We start from the raw sequence: 24,031 nt of genomic DNA, 5'->3' as shown, positions 1-24,031 counted from the left end.
TTTTCCAGTCTCCTGTGCTTTGTATACCTAGTAAACTTGGACCCAAAAGTCAACCAAGAAATTTCTCTGACTTCCACAGTGACAGCACATTCCTACTTGGATATGTCAGCATGTTGGGAAGTTTCAAGGCAATGTCAAGTCCTTACCTGGCCTTCTAATCTTAAATTGGTTTCCTAAACGGTTTTTGTTTTGCTGGAATGATTTCTCAGATGGTTGTGGCTGCCTTCTTTGTTCTTGAGAGGAGCAGCAACTGTATTGCAGTAAAGGTCCAGAGTCATTTTGCTCACTGATGTCAGATCTCTGGGTAGTATAAAAGTTGTGGGAAAGCAGGTCCCTGCGGTGGATGTTATTACAAGTGCAGACTTCTATAAACAGTTACTATTTCAGAGAAGCAAAGCCCTCACCTTCTAACCCCAGCAGGGTGACACCTGTGGCTGATTTATTTTCTGTACACCCAGTCCAGTCTTAGTGTTTGGCTCTGGCCCTACCTAGCCTCAGCCAGGGTTGGAAATGTTCCCAAATCAGTAGTTATCAGAACAATAGTTTGAATAGCAGAAGCACAGTTTCAGAAAGATTTTGAGAGGACAGTTTGCAACTCTCAGCTAAACGTTTATGATATGGTTATTTTGTGCTTTGTTAAAAATTAGAAGTGACAGGCACTTGTGGGTTTTGCTATGGAATGACTAGGGTGATGTGACAGGTATCCACAAATAGTTAGCAAATATCTTTTTATCTTTGGTCCCCTGCACTGTACTATAGTTTCAGTATTCGAAGAGCTAGAGACTAGGTGGGCAGTCATAATAAGTAATATGGGACTAAATTGTATGAAATTTTCATCTTTGAGGTTCTGGGTTATGTCTGTCTTTATCTCATAGGTCACTTTGGCTCATTTCAGACCTTAAAACTCTGGTTTCAGTGTTCTTTTTAGCAGCAGAACCCTTTACCTCTAATGAAGTCTTCAGAGGAACCCCAAATCTGAGACAGGTGAAAATAGAGTTCCCCTGACCGGAATAGAGATGGGGACTCGAAAGTGCAGTTAGAATCACTGTCCAGCCCTTTCTCCATACAAGGATTCTGACCACCTAGGCAAGTGCCTCCCTGAGGTAACACCTGACCCAGAATAGGACCCTACCCTTAACTTTCTGTCTGGTGATACCTCTGTCTTCTTGGAATTTGCTTCTTTCCCCTAAAAGTAAAAAGCAAAGAGCATGTTGATAAGGACCTGGTTTTTGTTTTGCTTTGTTTTTAGTCCCACTTTGTGGAGGTTTCATTTTATGGAATGTTATGTTTCGTTTTCTGTTTCATTATGTTTCATTTTATGGAATGTTAGAACTTTATCCATATCCTGAATATTTCCCCAGTCAGATTAAACCAATGATATTTTGAATTGCACTCCAAAAGATTAAACACCATAAATATGCTCAGAATTATGTTAAAGGGTATTGGTGATTTAATCCCAAGCCTCTAATTTATTCAGATTACATACAAACTCAGTCTGTGGAGACTGAAAACTGCTTTAGCTGATTTCCTGTACTCAATGTTTTATTACTAACAGTTAACCTTTATCAGAGTGCATCTTATATGCCAGGTACCACTGGTACCAAGCACTTCATGTGTATTCACTCTTGATCCTGGCTCCAAATCCTAGCCTCATTTCATAGATGATGAAACATGTATATAGATCACCTAGTCTGCCAGTAGCTAAAACAGGGTTTTGCTCAGGCTTGGTGCCTGAGCAACCAATCACTGGGTCACATTTCCTCTCTTCTGTTTCATCCAAGAGAAACCTCTTAAAGCAATCAAATGCCCATCTGGGATTGTAAGATGTTGAGTCTAGAGTTTAGGGTGCTGTCTGGATAGAGCTATAAATACTTAGGCAGCAACAAATTCATGTTTATTATTAATAATATATTTAGTATTTGTATTTTGAATGAGGTCATCACAGTATGTAAGTCCCTTTAAGCTCTAATATTTAAGATCATGAGTGATTTGGACATTCGCAACTCTTCCTGTCCTGTCTGTGTGATGTGCTCAACAAGAGGACATTCAGAAGATGTGGTAGAGTTAATTCTCTTGACATGAACAGCAGCACACTTTCTCTGGTGCGGAGCTCAATCTCACCATCAGTTGTGATGCTATCTTAAAACTTTCTCCACAGCAGCTGGAAAAATTGACCTCTCCCCCAGGTTTTTGCAACATTAGGTGAAATGGTTTTGCTTGGGTTGTAACTAGCGTCCTGGGCCTGGTCTCTAGCACTCCAGCCTGGTCCATAGCTTGAGAACTTCTGGCAAAGCAGAGTCCATGTGTGAAGCTTTGTTCCATCAGCAAGATTAGTTGTGATTTCTGTGGAGGCTGTTGGGAGCCAATAATTCTTACGTGCTTATCTTCCTGCTTCCAAAAGTCCAAGAATTTTCCTTTGACAATTTAGGAAGAGTTGATTCACATGGAAATGTGGTTGGAACAATACTAATTTCAACTTAAGTGTGGTTTGATTTTCCTGATTTTATGGACATGGAACTCTTCTGTGTGCTTGGGGAGGAGAGAGAATCTTCTTGCACACCCCTTTGGCATGACTGAGCCATCTCCATCTGCTCAGGAGTTTTGTAGGTAGAGAACTGAGTTTATTTGATTTTTTTTTCTAAGTAATCTAGCAACACTTGAACTTTGTACAGAACACATTACTATAAATTCTCAAGTTTCCTATATTAGAAAAGATACATGGTGTGAGTACATACACACTCATTCACATGTATTTATAGTACATTCTATATTATAACCTTGTACTTGGATTCATATTCCCTGTAGGACAGGGGAACATAGATTTTAACACTGGGACTTACTATAGAATGTGTGAATCATTTCATGTGTGTGCTCTGTGACTGCCTTTTGGGGGGCACTGGTCTAGAAGCTGAATGCAAAGGGCAGTGGCATCTCCTAATGAGGGAGGGACGGCCAGGTGAAGATAATTAGCCAGGCATGAGGGCACCATGGGAGTGCTTATTATTAACTAGTTGTGCAAGAACAATTCAGAATGATCATTTGTGTCCAGAATGTATTTCTTCCCTGATAATTTTAAAGTAGTTTCTCTAGGTGAAATTATCAGTTTACCTGATAATTACTAGAAAAATCATGAGTTTTGGGGAAATTTGGGTTCATATCTGAGTGTCTTCTGTATTGAGTATTGTAAATCCCCTGATTTCTAGTTGTGGCTTATTTTCAGTTGCATATCAATTGACTTGTTGGATATATTGGCTTTTCTAAGTAGATTGATGCCTGAACTTATAAAGATGATTTAAGTAAACACCTTAGCATTCAGTATTATCAGAGTCCGAGCAGAGAAGCCAGTGAACTATCAAAATCTTCCACATGCATTAAAAAAAATCTTCCATATAGAAGAGAGACAATATCTGAAACCATCCTTGCAATTGATCACCTGTTTAATAAACCTGGAGGTTTTCCATCTCCTTTTATGCCCTGAACTGTTGGCACCTTCAGTTTAACCTAGTTCTTGGATCTAAAAGCCCTTCTGTTCTCTTCACAGAGGGTGATCAACTGCCTGGAGGATGAGAAGGCGGCCCTTACCTTGGCCATGGCTGATCGACTGCGGGACTATCAGGAGCTTTTGCAGGTGAAGACTGGCCTCAGCCTGGAAGTGGCCACCTACCGGTAAGGATACTGTGCAGGTTTGTCATGATGAAGCCAGTGGTACAAACTCACCATAGCCTTTGAAGCATCTCTGTAGCTTTGTGATAAGCAGTAAGCATCTCTTGCCATGGTCAGGTGAGGAGTCAATTCCTCTATGGCTGAAAGGAGGATGAAGAGGAAGAACAAGGTCTTGCTCACATCACTGGCCAGGGGTCCCTCAGTGTTGGCAATGGCTGAGTCTTGGATCTTTGTCTAGTGTTTCTGCATCTTTTAGGAGCTTTGCACATGTCAACTTATTAGATGCTAGGAGTTAGATACTGTGTTTATAGAGGAACAAACTTAGAGAAGTTACAGAGCTAGAATAGAGAGAGCCAGGATTTGGACTCAGGACATGTGAATCCATCTGCCTATTGTGCTGTTGCTTCAAATTCCAGAGCACTAATGCACACCCTCACCCCAGCATCAGTTTGGCCTTGAAAAACCGCATCTTTACCATGAGATTAGAATGGAACTCTTGGTCAGCTGCCTTTATCAAAATGTTGACTTGAATTCAATATAACCAATCCACATGGAAAGGCCACAGAGTACTCAGGCTGGGTGGGGGACAGAAGGCAATTGGTCCTCCATAGACCCTGCTTTGTGTGGCCTCTCCCCAAGTGGTCATAGACCTTCAGTGAGATGATTCCCTTTATTTCCTAGCAGCTCTCAAGCTCAGTGAGGACTGCTACAGAAGGACCCCAGGGCTCAGCAACTTATGATGGAAGGATAGAAACCCAGGTTCCCACTTGTAAGAACGAGAACTACAGCTAGCGTGATGCAGTCAGTGCTGCCTGTCAGGCAAGGTGCTAAGTACTTAGTAGCTCTACTCCTAGTCACTCTCTGAGGTGAATGACAGGCCAACCTTTTATAGGTGAGTGAGAAAGACCTGCGACTTAGGGCTGCAAGCCTGAGGGGAGAGCTGGAGCCAGCTGAGTCTAATCCCAGATCTGTGCTCTCTTCACCAAACCATGTAAAGTGGACACAATGCCCACTTCATTCACAAGATTGTGGTGAGCACAAATCAATTGCAGGTGTGAAGAGCTTTGGAAACTACCCTGGCAGAAGAAGGGAAGGCACGGTCATAGATGCCATGTTGCAATGGCACCATGCTTAACAGATGGTGGAATTAAACCTGGAGAGGATAAGAACAAGACTTGGGCCTGGCTCATCACTCCATGCATGCTCTCTCGGCAATCTTTGATCATAATCTTTTGCTCTCAAATATCAAAGTGGCCTGGGTTGCTTCGATGCCTTTTGAGAGACAGGACATCTGGCCCATGTATGCTTGCAGTCCACGTTGCCGCCTTGGTGGCCTCACAGTCTATCACCTGGAAGACTTGTGTCAGCCTGGTCTTCATCCCAGCCCTCATTTCCATCACTGAGGGAGCAGGCTACGGGACAGCCCCGGCCTGGGTGCAAGGAGGCTGCTAAGGGGTGTGGTCTTCCCAGCTGCCCTTTGAGGAACCTCAAGTGAACTGAGGGGTGGTTCTGGGACATCTGAGAGCTGGGCCTTGGCTTAGTTCTGCAGAGGCATCCCAGGCTTAGGGCTCAGAGAGAGGGAAAAGGAGGAGTGTCTTCTTATCCCACCCCTCCAAGGTCCTTCTCTGGCATTTTTGGAAATCTCATGGAGTGAACAATGGCAAAATTAAATTGGTTGGGTGTTTACACTTATGCTTCTTAAGATGATATAAACTTTGCTAATAATGAGTACTTCAAAACAGGCTTTATTTGGGAGAAGGAAAGCATTAATCAGCATTTTTTTCTACCTGTGACAGAAATCCTTCTCAGACTGGCTCAAATTAAAAAAAAAAAAAAAAAAAAAAAGGGATTTAATTCCTCTTAAAACTGAAAAATGTCCTGGGTTCCAGGCATAATTGATCTAGATGGCTGAATGAGGATAACAGTGCTCTGACCCTGCCTTCTCCACTCTCTTTCTTCTGGGCTCTTCCACTCTGTGGCAGAATAACCCTGAGCAGCTCTAAGCTTAGGACCTCAGCCTCGTACTCCTAGTAAGGAAAGGATCTTGTCCCCACCCAACAATTCCAGCTCAGTTCTGGGCACGCTCTCTGGCTCTGTTCCTGGTCAGGTGGATGAAGTGTTTTAAAGTTGGGTGGGGTCAGCTTCTGCTGAGTCATGTGGTTGGAGGCTGGCAGGGGTGGTATCCCAAACCAGGTGCTGCTCTAGAGATGATGCCAGGCAGGCCTAGGAAGCTGACTCTGTGCCCAGACTAGGGGAACACCTGATGTCAGGGGAATCTCTTCCCTGCAGAGGTGATTAGAATTTTCCATCTCCTTTTAATAATAGTTCTCTGGATTAGAATCAGACTTTCATTTTGTACTTTGTTTCTCCAGACTTTTGATCCCTTTTCTTCCCTACTTTGCCTTGTCTCCAGCTCTTGGGGAAAAAGAGTACTTAGGTGGGTATCTTGTCTGCGAGTCCAAGGCCTGCCCTTTTGGTAAGGTGTTAACAATCCAATCTGCTTAGCTTTTTCCAAGGCTATGTTTTGTGAGCCATTTTTGCTCACTGTCAGTAGTCTTCCTGTCGGCTAGGACGGAATTTCTTGCTTCTGTTTATTACTGGCATTTCCCTAACCCAATTATGAGTTGACCTGGCCATCTCCTCGGAATGATTTAGGAGCCATCAGTGCTTTCGGGGTGAGCGATGGATTTCACTGGACTGCTTTCTGCTGTCTGTATTTGCATGGGGAAGATGAGGAGCCCTACCAGGAGCCTGGCCATGCCCGGCCCTGCCCAGCTGCACATGACCAGCCTCAGCCATTAGAATTGCTACTGGCCTCCCTGCCTCCATGCAGGGTAAGTCTGGAAGATGCCCACAGACATCAACGACATAGGCAACTGAAGATAACTCATTTCATTGTATAAGAGAGCCTGGGCTTTTTTTTTTATATTTTTTTAAAATCACCAATGAGTGTCTTGAAGTAAGCCCTTGTCACCCTCCATGTGATTCTTTTTCATCATTTGTGCTATTGCTCAGATTCTCAGGGTAGGTGTGGAAATTTATATTTATGTCAGTGCACTTTCCACCTAATGATGCTTGCCCTTTCACTAAAGTGCCAATTGGATCTTTACAAACCTTCACACCCACCAGTTTTAAGAAAGTTGACTTTCCTCCCACCCTGGGCTTACTGAAGGTAGTACATGGACATAGCCTCTCAGGGAAGAGAGGCTGATGGTGGTGAGTTGGGGCTAGAATCGCTCCCACCTATGACTTCCCAGTGGTGGCCGTTGCCCCCACCACTGCCTCGTGGACAGTCATCCTCCTGTGGATGGATGGCGGATCTCATGTGAAAAGGAAGGGACTGGGGCTCTTTAAAGATTAAGGCACATTTTGCTGCAATTTGTTGCTGCCCAAGGCCAGCTCTCAAAGAGCTTCCACCCTTCTCGGTCCAACCCTTCCCGGAACCGTCAGAGTGGAGGAGAAACATTAGAGTGATCATAAAATAACAAAATTACATGTCTATGGTTTCCAAATATAGGTTTGTAATTTATAAATGAATGTATAATTTAATAAAGTAAACATAAGTAATAAAGTGACGACAGTAAATGTCATAGTTCAACACTGGAGATTTTCATGAATCCCCATTGACCTGTTTGTAGACAGAAAGATACAGGTATCCTGCCTGGCACTCAGACAGGAGAATGAGACCTTTCAGTGCCAGAAGTCAGGAGGGTCATTGCCTTTGTCTTCCGCGTGGTAAGTGGTGATTAGCAGTGGACATGAGGCTGGGCCTGTAGCCTTGAATACCAAGAGAAGAGGAGACATTGCCCCACCCACAGGCTGGCAGGGTCTGTGGTTGCTCCGGTCTCCCTGTCACCAGCATTGCTGTGTGGGGCTGGAGGTACTTATCTGCCTGACATGCAATACCAAAGTTTTCCCTGCAGTATGAGTGTTGATTACACCAGCATCTGAGTGGTTACAAGAGAGATGCTCAGATGCAAGATGGGTTCTCAACCTGAGCTGCACCTGGGAATCCCCCGAAGACCCTGAGAAGGCATTGACCCCTGGCCCAGCCCTAGAGATTCGATTAGATTGATGTGGGGTGGGATCAGGTGTGATGACTTTTAAACCCTTTCTTTGTGATTGTTGGGCACTGCCAGCAGAGAGAACCACTGGTCCAGAGCTTCCCTGCTTAGAGGGTGGTCTGCACCCACCTGCAACTGCAGCATGAGACATTGTAAGCTTGTTGGAAATGCAGAATCTCAGTCCTTCCCTCAGCCTACTGGATCCTGGAGCGTCTTATAATAAGATCCCAGGTGATTTGTGTATACTCTGTGACCCTGGAGTGGGGTGTTGGTAAATGCTAAGCCTGTCCCTCAGCAGTAGGAGATCAAGGATGGATTGATGTTGGAGAAGGGAAACTGTGGGGATGCTGTACAGGCTCACACCAGGCATCAGTCTTGTCTGTTGGCAGCATATGTGGCCATCCCCACATGGCCATATTGGACCTGCCTGAGGTCACAGAATCCTGTGGAGCCACCTGATAGTGACCTGAATTAGATGGAATCTGAAGCTCTGAGCATCCTAGATAAGCAACACTACTCATTCCTTGAATCCTTATTTTGCAGATTCATGTTAAAATGAACAGTCTAATTCTTTCCAACATATTATTGTAAAAAATTTCAAACCTAAGGAAAGCTGAATAGGTACTCCTTGTACCTACCATCTGAATTGTCCAAAGAACTAAATTTTCTTTATCTCAGGACTCTCTACCTGTCCATCCCTGTATTATTATCCATCCTATTTCTGATGCAGCCTAGGGTAGCCCGCCTGTACCTCTGATTGTTACTGCATGACAGGTAATGATAGCTGCTTTTTGTTCAGTACCTGCCATGTCCTAAGTGATTTGTAGATAGTGTCTCCAATTTTTATAACTTTACTGCAAAGGCATATTTTCATGTGGTGAAACCCAAGCTCCACGTAAGTAACTCAAGGCAGTTACTTAAAAGATCCCACAACTGGTAAGTGGAGAGCCCGAGATTCTAACCTCAGATCTTAAGCCAGGGCTTTGCCTCTTCATGCCCTGATGAATATGCTGTTAGACTGAAAGGTGTTGGATGTAATGGGATGCTACGGGCGGAAGATGGTGAAGACTCGGCCCCTGTCCTCAACTGTAGGATGGTGCTGTTGTGGTGCAGTGGGAGCCCATGAGGCATGCAAGGAAGGCTTCCTGGAGGAAGCACTGCTGGGTTCTTGTGGGAAGGGCAGCCCATAGGGAAGGGCTTTCGAGGCAAAAGGAACAGTGTGTTAGTTTTTCATTAATGTAACCGAAAGACCTGACAAGAACAATCCTCCAGAATATCATGGTAGAAGGATGTGACAGAGGGAAGCTACTCTACTCATGGCTCATGGTGGCCAGGATACAGAGAAAGTGAGGGGTAGGGGTCACAGGGACAATGGACCCTTCCAGGGCATGTCCCTAGTGACCCACCTCCTTTAGCCATGCCCTACCTGCCTACAGTTCCCACGTCAGTCCATTCAAACTAGGATGGACTGATTAGGTTACAGTTCTTCCAATCCAATAATTTTACCTCTGAACATTTCTGCATTAAGACAGCTTTTAGGGGATACCTTATATCCAATCATAGCAAACAGCCTGGGAGGGGACCTGAGGACTGAGCTAGCATGGCATACGTGGTAGTGCCAGGCATTTGGGTGTCCCTGGGCAGCTTGGTTTTGGGTACCTGTCATGGAAGATTGTAAGGGATGGACAGGAGCCACACCCGTGAGACTGTGTCTTATGAGGTGGGGTCTGTGCCCTCAAGCTGCTTCAGAGACACATGACATGTAGAGTTCAGTACTGGACTAAGGGGACTACAAAGGTATGACCAGTGTGGTCTTGGCGTTAAGGATCCTAAGCTGTAGATAAGGGGGCATGGACCTGAGTAGCCTGGTCCATGGTAGAAAACAGGTATAGGTTTCTGGAGATCACAAGGGGCTGTGAGAAAAGGGGAAGGCTTCTGCAGGGAGGAGAGACTGGCCAGGGCCCTGCAGGATGTGGAGGAATTTTCACAGGTATGGGGTGGAGGGGGTGGCAAGTAGGGGAGATGTGGTAGGACATCTCCCCATTCAGGTAAAATGTCAAACAGGATATCAGTATAACAGAATGAATGTTCTCAAGGAAATACTGGAGATGGTTCGCTGCCAAATGGAAGAGGCTAATAAATATGGTTCAGTGACAAAGAAATTTTCAGAGCATGGATTTTGAATAGGGTCTTGAAGGCGGTGGGGGAAGCAGGGATTTAGGAATTGGACCATCAGAAAGAAATCAGGAGAGAGCTCCAGGTAGGCAAGAATAAATCAGAAAATGAAATGAGCCAAGGACAGAAACCTAAGATAAGTGAGCAGAGATCTGGGAAGGTGGCTGATTGCAGGGGAACACAGCTGCCAGGCTGCTGAGTTGGGGCTTTCCACAGCAGGTAGGGACAGTCCCCAGGCCAGCAGCAGGGGGTGGGGAGGCAGCCACAGGCAGGTGGGGAGCAGGAGGCCTAGCATGTGAGGTGGAGGTGGAGGGGTCTGTGGGTAGGAGGCAGGGAAAACTGGAGTCTCCTCCATTGGAGTGGGCCTGATACAAGTGACTGTTGCAGCCACAGCAGAGCCTGGCTGGTGTGGGAGTCAGCAAGGAACCCAAGGGACTGGAGGTTTTCTGTGTAGAAACTTGAGAATTGTGCCACCCAAGTGTGCTATTTCAAGCTAGACCACCCCGCACAGAACCCTCTCCATTAATGGGTGCTTTCAGAGGATTGGTTGGTAATCCGAAGATGACAAAAATGATAGCAATATCCAGAACCCATTGTCCCAACCTGTCTCACTGTGGTGTGAAGATCTGGTCCAGCTGCTCTAGGCAGAGAACTGGTGGAAGCACAGTTAGAAAATAGGTAACTTCCTCTACAAAACAACAGCAACAGCAAACTTATCATCAGCAATAACCCATTAGAAAATACAGTGGGAAAAAGAAGATAATCAAAAGTGAAACAACCAAAGCAAGAACAAACTCAGGAAAAAACTTAAGAGCAAAAACTGCAAATCTGAAAAATATGGAAACTGAATTTCCAGTAATGGGAAGAAGGCCCATCCTGGATTTTTAATCTGGGAGACAGATAATACAGTCTTGGTCAGAATTAAATACTTAAAAATGTTTTAATGGTCTTTTTTTGTGTGTGTATGTGTTGGTGGTGGGGAGAAAGAATATGATGATTACTCTATATTTCATCTGAAAAAATAAATAAATAAAGGAAGGCAAGGCCAAACTCATTTCCCAAAAGAAAAAAACCCTAAAAGAAGTCTTGCCTAACCAGCTATGAAACTGTAATGCAGACATGTACTGCCTGGGATTTTTAAGGCAAAAGTCCTTTTAAAAGGTTAATTTAGAACTAATAACATCAAAAAATGTTCTTGTGTGTCTGCACAGGGAGTTGTGAAGCTTCCTGTTTCCTCCTCCTGATCCCAGTGGGCAGTGAGGGTGTGTTTTAACTGAGTGCAGGCATTTCAGTCTCTAACCTAGACTTTACTGCTCATGAAGCATCAGAGAGAACTCCTAATGCTTGCAATCTCATTGTTCTTCTGGTATGTCTGGTTGCTCCATTACTTTTTTAGGTTACTTGTACCTTTTCATGTGTGTTCAAAGGAAAACATTTCTTAAGGGGTCCTCAAAGTCTTAGAGAAGTACATTTCAGTTTTTAAAAGTTAAATCCTACTTTTTTGACTGAGCACAGTGGCATGCACCTTTAATCCCAGCTGTGGGGGAGGCTGAGGCTGAAGGATGGTATGTTTGAGGCCAACCTGGCAACTTAGTGAGACCCTGTCTCAGAATAAAATTTAAGCAGGGTTGGGGTTGTGGCTCAGTGCTGGAGTGCTTGCCTAGCATGTGGGAAGCTTGGGTCAATACCCGGTACTGCAGGGACTTACTTGGTCTCTAAGTGAAATATTTGGAATGAAGAAAATCTTGTACTTTTAAAAATATATAATTGACAGGACCAACCAACATATTTGGTTGCTAGCCAAATAAACAAATGAACACCCAGTCAACCAGAAATTTAAATGATTCAAAGTCCCTTCCCTGCCTTCTTAACTCACTTTAGTTAACTAAAAATCATTTTACTTCTGAGGTTGAAGAAGGAGGTGGTGTTGGTAGTGGTAATGATGAGATAATTAACATTCGCTGAGCACTTGCTCTGTGACAGATATTGTTCTAAGAATTTTCACTTATTTACTTGATTACCACCACAAACCAGAGTTCTCCCCATTTCAGAAATGGAATTGAGTCAGAGCAGGTATGAGTGGTAAAACTAGGACCTGGTGGGCCCAGGATTTGAGTGCAGACTTCCTGCCTGCAGAGTTTAGTCCCTTACATACTCCCTGTGTGCTTCTTTTTGTTCTGTGAATAACCTTTTTGTCTGTTAGTCTTCTGACTTTTTTTTCCTAAGTCTCTAGTAAGGCTTTTAGGATGGGATCGAGTATTGATTTCAGAGGGAATGGCCAGAAATGGCCCAGCACCACCACCTCCTTGTTATCCTTCCTATAAAGCCACTAGCGCTTCTGACCCCTTTCAATTCAGTCTCTTCTCTCCTCCCTTCTATTCTGTAGTCTTCCCAGTCAAGTGACCTCCTATGGACCAGGTCTCCATGACCCAGGCAGCGCTTCTCCATCTGAGGAATTCATGTTCCACTACGTGCAGCTCGGGGGCTCCTTCTCCCTTCTCTGAGTGTCCCCAGGCTCCCCTGCCTTCTCCTGAAGCTCCACTCCTGCGTTTAGCTAGAAAGTGCCTTGTGACCCATCCATGGACCCCAGGGCCAGAGCAGGATGTGTATGGATAGTGCTTCTGGAAACATCCTCTGCCTGCCCCTGTCCCCTTACTCTTGTCCTCATCTGTGAGAGGCGAACAGTGAGGTGGCCTTGTGCCCCCAGTGCTGAACAACAGCAGATATGCCTTGAAATTCCATTAGGGTCATCTATCCCAGACAGTTGGCCCTGCGTTGGGGCCAGTTAGGATGCTGGGTGGCCCATTAGGGCCTGGAGCCAGGCCAGAGGCCACATTACAGCTCCCTTCCGCACTATGGATTTGTCCTGGACTTCTTAATGAGGCCAGAGACTGGGGTTTTCCTGATTGTTTGCTTATTTTCCTGCTAGAGGGGCTGCCAACCTGTGGGGTTCTGTGAAAGACTCACTAATAGCCTGTGATTCAGGGGTTGGCACTCCTCACAGTCTCCATGGCCTGGAGGCAGTTCTCCTCCACCACTCAAAATAACCAGGTTTGATGGGCGCCTCAGAGAATGCTTTGGGCTTTTATTAAAGAAGAAGTTGTTTCTTAAACTGTTCCTTGAAGAGTGTTAGAGGAAACCTCCTCAGAAGCTTTGTTTCTGCCTTTGCCCTGTTAGTCCCAGGAGCTGAGTTTGGCAGGGCCAGGATTCTGTGCCTACCCCTGAGGTGCATGTGCTGCTGGGGCATGAATTGAATGACCAGTACCCCAGCTGCGCTTGTCAGGCCCTGTGCTTGGCACTCAGGGTAGAGAAGGATCTAGCCATTGACAGGGGACACAGGAGGGGTTCTTAAAGGAAAGCACTGATGTGCTATTTTGGATGAAATCACCAGGAGAAGTTCAATTACTCTCATGAATGTGGTCTAGAGGGTCGGTCTGCAGGATTTCTGGCAGGGGAAGGGTTGCAAATGCCAACTGCCAGGGTTTGTGGCTCACTATTCTGTAAGCTGTGGCCCTTTGGCCAAGGTGCCATCTCTATACTCCATCCAGCCTTCTCACCTGCGGAGCAAGGGTGCCAATCAAGGCTGTGCATTGTGGACAGCCGGGAGCACATGAGTGAGTGGGTATGAGAGGCGGAGCTGAGCTTGGTGCTGAGAGATGGCCAGGGCTAAGAAAGGTCCTGGGTGTGGGAGGCGTTGGTGCTGCCTCTCAACCCTGTCCCAGACCACACACCTGTCTTGGTGGTGCTCTGAATTTCCCCCCAAAGAAAAACAGAACCATTCTCCTTTGCAGGATGGAGGAAGACAGAGTTTCCCCCAGGGAATCTGTCATCGGTCCACTAGGACCTGCCATTGATGTCTTCTGCTGGCCTGAACTCCTCACAGACCCCTTCCTTCATGACTCATACTGATGAGAGGGCCTGAGGCACCCACGTCTTTCTGTGGAAACCTGAGTAGGATCTGAACTAGAACTTGACTGTCTCCCTGTGCCCTCCACTGGCCCCCTTAGCTGAAGGACACTACCTCCTCTGCTGTTGTAATCCTAGGGTGCAGACCCCTGGAGTCTGCCTTTTATTCTGAACGTTTCTCTTATTATATAGACTTCAGAATTTTCTCGGTGATGGAAGCTGTTTGTGTTCCTGGAACCTAAACTGCTTGGTCATGAGGGTGTGGGATTAATGGGAGGTGTCCTGTTTCCTGGCTTCCATCCTGAGTGGAAGGGCTGGGGCTCTGGGCTCTGGTGTTCTTGCATCTCCGCACACGTGCACTTCAGTGTCTGCTTCTGTGGCAAGCCCACCCACGCACATCTCCATAGACTCTTCCTTGCCTCCTTTGCTTTTTTCCGGCTGCCCATGGGGTCCTTCCTCGCCTTTGTGGGGATCACTATGGTTAACTCAGTTGAAATAAATCTCAGTGTGGTTTGCCTGAGCTGCCAAGTCCCTGCCAAGATCTGGGCTCCCTCCTCTGTTTTCCTGCCTGGCTCTCAGTAGTAATATCAGCATTTCCAAGTGGGCTGTGGTTCTGGTTGCCCTTTGCCATATACAGTGTGTTTCTGGGAACTCGGGTTAGTGATGTCACACATTGCTCTAGCAACCAAACAACTGTTGCGCCCATAGCTACCAGCAGTCTTTGGGGGCCCCTGGGAGCCACCAATTGATTGGCAGCCCTGTGCTAACCCCCACCCTACCAGCATGCTGAGTCTGTCGGGCCCACGCCCAACTCAGTGACAGGATCTGAAATGGTAGATGTGAGTAACAAACTTTTTTTTTTTTTTTTTTTTGTGGTGCTGGGGATTGAGCCCAGGGTCTTGTGCTTGTGAGGCAAGCACTCTACCAGCTGAGCTATATCCCCAGCCCATGAGTAACAACTTAAAGAAGACACTGCAATTTTAGAATCTTGTTGCCAACCATAGCCAAAGAAATCACCTAGGTGGGTGCTTTCCATTATTTTTCTAAAAGAGACAACAGAATGACCGTTTAGATGAAACGAAGCCTCATGGTCCTTAGGTCTTCCTTTTCCTTCCTACCTGCTTCCAGCTTTCTCTCTCGTGTGCTCTTTTTCATCTCCAAGGTGTCTCCAGGAACCCCATTTGAAAACCACAGATACAGTCTAACTGCCTTACTTATGCATGGTGCCACTCTTTAGGCCAGCCCTCTGCAATCTGCCCTCAATTTGCAGCTCCAGGAAGACCCCAGTAGGTGCTGAAGTTGTTCTTCGTCTCCAGTAGCCAGGGTGAAGTGCTGGCCTGGGAAGCCAGACTGTGTCTTCCCCTTCTGTCCTTGTCTCTGAAATACCACCCTGTGCATATTCCTCCTTGCCCTGGGTGGGGAAAGCCTTCCAGAAGGTCTTTGCTTTCAATACTTCTGAAACCCTAGCCCACTCATTTTCTTCAGTTGGCTGGTATCTGTTGAGCATTTGCAAGGTGGCAGGAGCTGTGCTGGGTACCAGGGATTTGGCTGTGACTTAGCAATGCAGCGTGGCCTGGGTCTGGGGAGGCTGGTGAGTGGGTTGACCATCCATGGTGCAGCCCCTGCCCAGCTACATCTCCAGACACAGGTCTTAAAACACATGGCACTGTGACAATGTGGTCATTGACCAAATGCTACACAATATATTTTATAAAAGGCACATCTCTCTCTTTTCTTGTCTTGTCTTTCCTTTCCTTTCAGATTTATTTATTTGTCTGTCTGTTTGTTTAGAGACAACATCCCACTATGTTGTGCAGGCTGGCCTCAGCCTCCTAGGCTCAAATGATCCTCCTTCCTGAGCTTCCCAAGTAGTTAGGACTATGGGTGTGGTCTACTACACCTGGCTGTTTTCATTTTTTAATATGTTATTTTTAAAAATTATTTTTACAGGGCCTTGTTGGAAGGAGAAAGTAATCCGGAGATAACAATCTGGACAGAGCACACTGAAAATGTGCCACAAGGTAAATATAAGAAAAACTAATTATTAACTTTTAAAAAGTTTCCATTTGAACTGTGCACTCCATGGGTAAAGAGCAGAACCCCACTGATCTGGAAGAACAGGGCTTGGCTATGTTTTCAGATAACAGTTCATCTCTCTTTTATATACAAATAGATTTTAGTTTAATGGAATGTTATTTAAATTATAATGGTGAGACTGTGTGGGAAAGTGCTTTTTAAACTCATGTGCTCATCAAGCCAATATTTTGAGCTGCTTCCCAGGCAGTGTGGTGAGGAGCCAATGTGGTGAGCCAGGCAGAGTGAAGCGTGAAGAGGTTGTGGACATGGACCTGTTCATCATGCCTTTGGAAGGGACATGCTTTCCCTTCCCAAACTGAAGCATTAGGATTGTATCCATCTTAGGAAGGTATTGCTTGGACAGCAGGTGGTCAGCATTCTGGAACCTGCTACCTGGGCAGGGCTGGGGATGGTTATAGCATTTCTCCCACCTTAGGTGGAGGCAGCTCAGGAGGATGTGTCTGAGTGCCCTGAGCACTGTCTTAGTTTGGGCCCAAAGCCGCAGGACAGGACCATCCTTCCTATAGCCATAGAACCAACATAGGGGAATTTAATGTTCCTTTGAAAGACCCTAAGGACCTGTAAGATAACTTTAAAAACATTTTTTAAACCTCATATAATTTTTAAGGGATTCTTCTAAATAATGGCAGATTAAATTATATATGGTATGTTTAATATACAGTTATCTCTTGGGGCCTGGGGATGTAGCTCAGTGGTAGAGCACTTGCCTAGCGTTCACAAGGCCCTGGGTTCCATCCCCAGTATTGCCAAAACAAACAAACAAACAAACACCCCCCACCAAAGTAAGTCCTGGCTCAGTCATCTCTTGGTATGTAGAGGAGATAGGTTCTAGGACACACCCCACCCCTTGGATATCAAAATCCATGGATGCTCAAGTCCCTTGTATACAATGGTGGAATATTTGCATTTAACCTATGCATATCCTCCTGTGTACTTTAGGTCAACTCTAGATGACTTGTAATATCTAATATAATGTAAATGCTATATAAATAGATGTTATATGGTATTATTTAGGGAATAATGAGAAAAAAAACAGTCTGTGCATGTTCAGTACAGGTGCATTTTTAAAAGTATGCTTTATCTTCAGTTGGATGAATATGTGGACGCAGAACCTGAGGCCAGCTGTCTGCCTTCCTCTCATAATTTTAGTCGTCATTGCTCCTATTAGGCCCTACAGGTCACTAGGTTCAGAATAACAACTTTGGTTCTAAGCACTGTGACTGGAACAGATTTGGCCTTAGATAATGTCTGCAAGTTTGCTTTCTAATTTTAAGAAGGTGGGTCCAGGGCTAAGCCGTGAGGGGACCAGCATTCTATGAGTGGGGCTTGGTTATAGTTTACAAGTGGTGACCTTGGAGCCTAGGAAAAGGGCTGATGGGTATCTCTGTTAACTTGTTTCTTTCTGTCATTGTTTTTTAAGCTTCTTGAAGGACATAGAGACTTCATATTTGTAACTAAATTTACTTTAGCATTTAAATATTATACCAAAGAAAGAAACTGTGGAATAAAGATTACTAGTTGTGAACTTTTTTAAATTAGATGTTAAGCTTCCAAGTAGTATTGTGCCCTGCATGGTGTGCACCCATGAACTCTTTGTTAAATTAATCGATAGGTGAGTTCCCAGATAGGGAATTGATCAACACATATTAGTACATTAATATGGATTTTGTCATATTGCCTAAAATAATGTTGGCCTCTTGCTCATGATAGACCTGAAACCAGTCTGTGATCATCCATATTAATCTTGCTGAACCATAATTAAAATCCAGGTGGTTCCTGTACTGTTTCCTGGGGATTCATCTTCTGAGATTTCTCAGTTTAAGATCAGTATTTTAGCCTGAAAAGAGGAATTTTTGTGGGAATTGTCTCGGCTTGGCCTCTTTTCTGTATCTTAGAATCTGTCCCAAGGAGTCCTTTGGCCTCAGTTGTCATGAGGGAGATTGAGTGGGAGAGAGGTCTGTGCCCCAGTTCAGCTGGATGGGGTGTGGGAAGTCACTAGGGGGCACTCTTGGGAGGATGGTGCTTTGGCCATGTTAAAACGTTGGTTGCCATGCCTGAGAGCAAGTCGCCCTGATGGAGTTTGGGCACGTAAAAGGTGACACTCCAAAGCTGGAAGCCTTAAGGATACTTCTCAACTCTAGGAGAGACTGATGGTTGTCTCTCCTGGACAAATGGTAGTGTTGACAACTGGTCTGCTTTTTGCATGGGTACTTCATCAGACAAGGAGGTTGTCAGATATAAAAGTAGAAGAAATTAGGAAGCTTAAGAGAGTTAAAGTCTTCAATACCTATTGGCCCAACAGGGAAATGAGTAAAAAATAAGAGTATATTAAATGGAGGAGAGCTATACTATTAGGTGTTCAGTAATTACACACTTTATAATTATAGAGTTCTCTGCTGAAATAAGTAAAAAAAAAAAAACTGCCACAAAAAAGTAGAAATTAATGATTCTGAAATATCATAATATTATGAAATTTCAGCTACAAAACCCAGCACCTCTGGCCTCTCCAGCATATGTGCCATGCTTTATAATCAGACCTTTGATATTTCTCTTAAGATGAGTGAATATTTTAAAACTGGGAACTGGAGAAAAGTGTTAGGTTGAAGTATTTGTAGTGCTATATTTTACTGTGACAGATTTTTTTAAATGACCAAAAAAAAAAAAAAAAAAAAAAAAAAATGGGGGACTAAAGATGCTTTATTTACAGGGGCCTTCCTGTAGGATATATTATGTTGAAAGGGATTTGACCTGCAATAGTGCTTTTATGATAAAAAGGTAATGATGCCTATCATCTTAATGAACTGTTTGTTCAATTTCTACAGAATTCAGAAACGTATCCTATCGATATACCGACTCAGTATTACAGAGAAAAAATGAAAGAAATCTGTTTCCAAGGCAGAAAGCACCCTTGGCGGGTATCAACCACAGCTTGGCTCTGCATTCTTATGGGTCAGGGCACCTCGGATCTCAGACCACCATGTCTCCTGGAAGTGCAGCCAGAAGAGGATATTCTTCCTCCGTCACTACCCGGCAGGAAAACTCTTACGAAAAAATTGTCAATGGTCAAACCAATTTCCAAACTTTCTCTCCAACCCCCAGTCTTATAAAAACAACCGACACCCAAGTAAAAACATTCCCTAGTAGACCAAAACCTGAAGGTGTAAGGGATGCCCCCACTTATTTAGGCAAAGACTCCACCATTGTCCGTGAGTCCTGTGGAGCACACCGGGATAAGGTGGCAGCAGGTGTTCTGGAGAGCACTCGACCCAATGAGAGGACCGTCACTTTGGGAAAGAGAATAGAAGTGAAAACCACCAGGGAGCATGAAAGAAATAGATCAGGAGCCACCAGAATGAAGCCTGAAGAGAAAATGTTTGATTCTAAAGAAAGAGCTTCAGAGGAAAGAAACTTAAGATGGGAAGAACTGACAAAGTTGGATAAAGAAGCCAGAAAGAGAGAAAGCCAGCAATTGAGGGAAAAGGCCAAAGGGAAGGAATCACTGCAGGAGAAAAGCGTGAAAGAAAGGGAGATACCGATTAGTCTAGAGGTATCCCAGGGCAGCAGATCTGAGGTGTCTCTGAAAGGCTTACAGATGCCAGGGAAGAAGGATGGCGGTGACGGTAAAGGTGGAGAGACGGTGACAAAAGAGACAAGGTTCAGTCTGGGCACCAGTGACCCTGCTAGTTCCCTACAAGGTGATTCCATGACAGAAACCATAGCAGAAAACATTGTTACCAATATCCTGAAGCAGTTTACCCAGTCTCCTGACACAGAAGTGTCTGCTAATTCTTTTCCAGACACAAAAGTCACTTACGTGGGTAGGAAAGAGCTTCCTGGTGACAGGAAAACAAAGACGGAAATAGTAGTGGAGTCTAAACTGATGGAAGAAATTGATGTTTCTGATGAAGCTGCTCTGGACCGCCTTTTAGGCAAGGATGTCAAGGAAGTGGAGCTGAAGGGAAAATCAGCAGAGCGGATGATAGGAGATATAATCAATCTTGGTCTGAAGGGAAGGGAGGGAAGAGCAAAGGTCGTCAACGTGGAGATCGTGGAAGAGCCGGTGAGCTATGCAGGTGGTGGGGGGGCAGAGGAGTTTTCCACCCCCTTCGAAGTGGAAGAGGTTGATGATGTGTCTCCCAGCTCCAAGGGGCTTGTTGAGGAAGACGTAGATGATGGAGAAACCGATGTCATGTTTTCAGTTCATCAGCATCAAAGGACCAAGCAGCAGCCCCGGGAGAACATAACACACGTGGAAGAAGTGATGGAGGCAGGTGACTCAGAGGACGAGCAGAGTTATTTCGTGTCCACCCCAGATGAATATCCCGGGGGGCATGATGGAGATGAAGGCTCAGTGTATGGGCAGATCCACATTGAAGAAGAATCCACCATCAGGTACTCCTGGCAAGATGAAATCGTGCAGGGGACTTGGAGAAGGAGAAAGAGGGATGACGCAGCAGAGAAGGATGTGGAGACCCTGGATGTTCCAGCAGCCTCCCTGGGAAGCAGCATGGGTTCTGCTCACTGGAAGGAAGAAGCTAGTGGTGAATTGCATGCTGAACCCACAGTCATTGAAAAAGAAATCAAAATACCACATGATTTCCATACCTCCATTAAGGGCGGCTTCTCTAAGGAGCCCCGACACCAGCTGGTGGAGGTCATCGGGCAGCTGGAAGAAACCCTTCCTGAGCTGCCTGAGCGCATGAAGGAAGAGCTCTCCACCCTGACCAGAGAGGGTCACGGTGAATCAGGGAGCGTTTTAGTAGATGTGAAGAAAGTACAGGCCTCTGGTGGTGGGCCTGTGACCTTAGTTGCTGAGGTCAACCTCTCACAAACCGTGGATGCTGATCAATTGGACCTAGAGGAACTGAGCAGAGACGAAGCTGGGGAAATAGAGAAAGCTGTGGAGTCAGTGGTAAGGGAGAGCTTGACCAAGCGACGTGGCCAGTCACCTGGAAGTCCAGACAGGGAAGATGGAGCTGAAGTGCCAGTTGGTGGCATTCGCTTCAAGCGCTGGGCCACCAGGGAACTGTACAGCCCATCTGGTGAGCGGGATGATGCCAGCAAGGCCTCTGCCCAAGGCCCAGTGTCAGCCACAGTGGAAGTCAGCAGCCCCAGGGGCTTCGGGCAGTCTCACGTGCTGGAGAATGTCAGCCTGTCTCCAAGGCACATTAAACTAGGCCCCACTGAAATCTGGAGGACTGAGCAATTCTCCCACAGAGGACCCACTGCAGAGGTAGTGGAGGTAAGTAGTGACCTCAGTCAGACAGGCAGCTCAGCAGGAGCCAGCCGGTCTGAGAGGCACTTCACAGTGGGTCCCCATCAAAGTCAAGTGTCCACAGAAGTCATCTTTCAAGGCTCTGTCTCTGCCTGGCAGGAGGCAGAGGGCAAAGAAGAGCCTGACCTGGCAGAGCTGTCCACCACAGATACTGAAAGATCAGAGAGACACAGCACATTTGGCTCCAGGCAGTTTCATGCTGAAAAGGAAATTAGTTTTCAGGGTCCCATTTCTGAGGCAGGGAAGGTTGGTGAGAGTTTTGCAACTGAAGAGTCAGTGGGTACCCAGACTTCTATAAAGCATCTTCTGTTAGGCCCTAAAGAAGGATTTAGGGAGGAAATTCAGTTTATAGCCCCACTCTCAAACAAAGTGGAGTGGGGTATCAGAGGGGAGTCTGTAAGCACCCATGAGTTGCCAGGAAGCAGCACATCTGTTAGGCACATCGACATTGGGCCTCAGAGGCAACCAACCACTGAGCTGACCATTCCACGACCTGTGGAATTTAGTGACTCAGAAGGCATCGTCCAAGGAGAGGGCTCACCAGACATGGCCCAGGACACTCGTAGTTATACCTTGGGTAGAAAAATCCTCATGACTGAAAAGAGTACATTCCAAAGGCTTGTTTCTGAGTCTCCTCAGGAGGGTAGTTCAGGGGACATGTCAGGGGCAGAAGTGACATCAGGTATTAGCAGATCCTTTAGGCACATTCAGTTAGGTCCTATAGAGACCAAATCCTCTGAACACATTGTCATCCAAGAACCCATGGCCAAAACATTTGCGCTTGCTGGTTCAGCAGACTCCCCTGAGCTAGGCAAGTTAACAGACAGCAGCAGAACACTAAGGCACTTTGCACTGGGGCCCAAAGAAACTTCTTTTACTTTTCAGATGGACGTGAGTAACACAAAGGCGATCCCCAGCTGGAAACAAGAGGCAGGGACAGAAGTGGATGCTCACAGTGTATCTGACCGTGGTGTCTGGAGAGATGCTGATAGTAGGAATGACCGGGCAGCTGGCGTGAGCTTTCAGGCCTCTGCTGGGGATGGACACCAGGCCCATGGAGAGAAGGGCGCGGAGCAGGCCGGGTTCGATAAGACAGTGCAGATGCAGAGGATGGTAGACCAAAGGTCGGTGATTTCAGATGAAAAGAAAGTTGCCCTCCTCTACCTAGACAATGAGGAGGAGGAGGAAGATGGACATTGGTTTTGATAAGTAGAAATGTTTTGTTTTAAATGGCATCTTGTTTGGTAATGTACTACCATACCAAGGCCTTATTTTATGGGGTTGGGGAGGTTCATTATCAAAACTGCCCCTATTTTGCTTTCTTTAGAGAACTCTAGGCGATGTCAATTTACTTGAGTTACTCTGAATTTCAGATTAATTCATGCCTTTAAAGGCTTTGGAATTTTAGTTTTGAATTGGGACTTTTACGAAACACTTTTTATCTTTTTAGTCTTAAAAGTTTCCTTTTTCTTAGGTTTTTTTCCACTTGGGAGATAGTTTCTACCAGTTTTGCACTTGGTCACAGGCAGAGCTTCCATCTGTTTGAAACTGTGACTAATCATCTATGAACAAGATGCCTAAACATTAACCAGATTAAAATAATATATTTAAGAGTAGATTTTGTTTGCATGTGCTAACACGAAATAATAAACTAACATTATAAGAGAAAAATAAGTACATTTTTCTCTTTTCAAAGTCTTTGAAGTAAGCAAGACTTTATCTTTAAAAAAATCAAAATAATTTCATCTTTAGAAAAGTCACTTGTCAGTGACTTAAATCCATTTTAAGACTTGAATGAATTGCTTTCTATGTGCAGAACTTTTAAAAATGTAGTGTTTTATTTATGGAGAGGACAGCTGTAGTCTACTGCGATATTTCAAATCAACATACCTGCTATGCTTGCACCAGTTCCCCTGCACTGGCTCCATGATAGGGAAAATGATTATTGGAAGCTACTTATAGTACCATTTTGTTTTTTTGCAGTACAAGCCATGAGGTAGCGCATGGCCTGAATACTCTTTTTTTTGTAATGGCCTAAGTTATGCAGTAACTGGCTCCTGTCAGAGTCTGCATTCTTGAGCATCTCCGTGCCTCAGCCCTTAGCCCCACTGTTCTGTTTCACTGGTGAGAGGTAGAACCCTGTACACAGTGAGGAGGGTGTTGATGCTCAGACTGCACCTGGACTGGCAAGGTGACCATGTGCAGGAAAACAGAAGGACAAGGTGAACCGTGCCTCCCAAAGAGGCTGTTCTCAACTGCCCACTTGTGAGTTGGAGCTCTGTCTGAGCTCGAAGAGTGAAGGATGAAAATGCAGCAACCATAAGCCAACCTCATGGAAGCTTTTTGCACTTTAAACAGAAATCCTGACAGTGGGGGTGTTTTGCCCAATGAAACACATAACATATTAGATCAAACAAGGTGTGTGTGGGGAGAAACTGGGTGGCTCTCCCAGGACAGGCCCCAGTCCATCAGTGAGGCACCCAGGACAGGCCCTGGAAGTTGGCAGAGGCCCCACTCTCACAGGCCACGCAATGTGGACCTGCAGATGTACACCACTGAGTTAAGAGGTTAGGAGGAGTGTGCTCATTTGGGTTCGTTTTATTTTGCACATGTGTCTTGTTTTTAAAGCTCCCATCTTTAAAAGATGCAGCATCACATATTAATAGTGTTTATAGCAGCACAGATTTATTTTAGTCCAGACTAGTTGCTCTCACATAAATGTGGGCTCAGCTTTGCTTCCTGTAGCAGTGTGATAGATCTGACTGTAGTGATTTCAGGAAGAAGGATCCGCAGTAACGCCACCTGCAGGTAGGTTGTAAGGATGGTGGCGATGACAGGGAGGTTAGGAAAA

General features: G+C 45.4%; 1 protein-coding gene and 1 long non-coding RNA gene across 3 annotated transcripts in view; one reads left to right on the top strand and one right to left on the bottom strand.

Moving 5' to 3' along the window:
- LOC306654986 overlaps positions 1 to 383 on the bottom strand; it is a 12,699-nt gene extending 12,316 nt beyond the window's left edge. Inside the window, exon 1 of the long non-coding RNA XR_013762150.1 lies at positions 147 to 383. This is a non-coding gene — a long non-coding RNA (uncharacterized lncRNA). The remainder of the gene's footprint in view (positions 1 to 146) is intronic.
- The window catches only part of SYNM (synemin), a 25,559-nt gene extending 1,528 nt beyond the window's left edge, over positions 1 to 24,031 (top strand). The window contains exons 2-5 of one of the 2 annotated variants that reach the window (XM_079129074.1): positions 3,542 to 3,666; positions 15,759 to 15,829; positions 18,728 to 21,147; positions 22,066 to 24,031. In XM_079129074.1, coding sequence (XP_078985200.1) covers positions 3,542 to 3,666; positions 15,759 to 15,829; positions 18,728 to 21,147; positions 22,066 to 22,386 — 2,937 coding nt within the window. In that variant the 3' untranslated portion in view covers positions 22,387 to 24,031. Of the gene's footprint in view, positions 1 to 3,541; positions 3,667 to 15,758; positions 15,830 to 18,727 lie in introns of both variants that reach the window. The other variant, XM_079129073.1, reaches the window with a different exon arrangement.

Source organism: Sciurus vulgaris (genome assembly GCF_902686455.1).
Source record: "Sciurus vulgaris genome assembly, chromosome: 2".
In the NCBI taxonomy this organism is placed as follows: Eukaryota; Metazoa; Chordata; class Mammalia; order Rodentia; family Sciuridae; genus Sciurus; species Sciurus vulgaris.
This window is presented reverse-complemented; position numbering and strand designations above follow the sequence as displayed.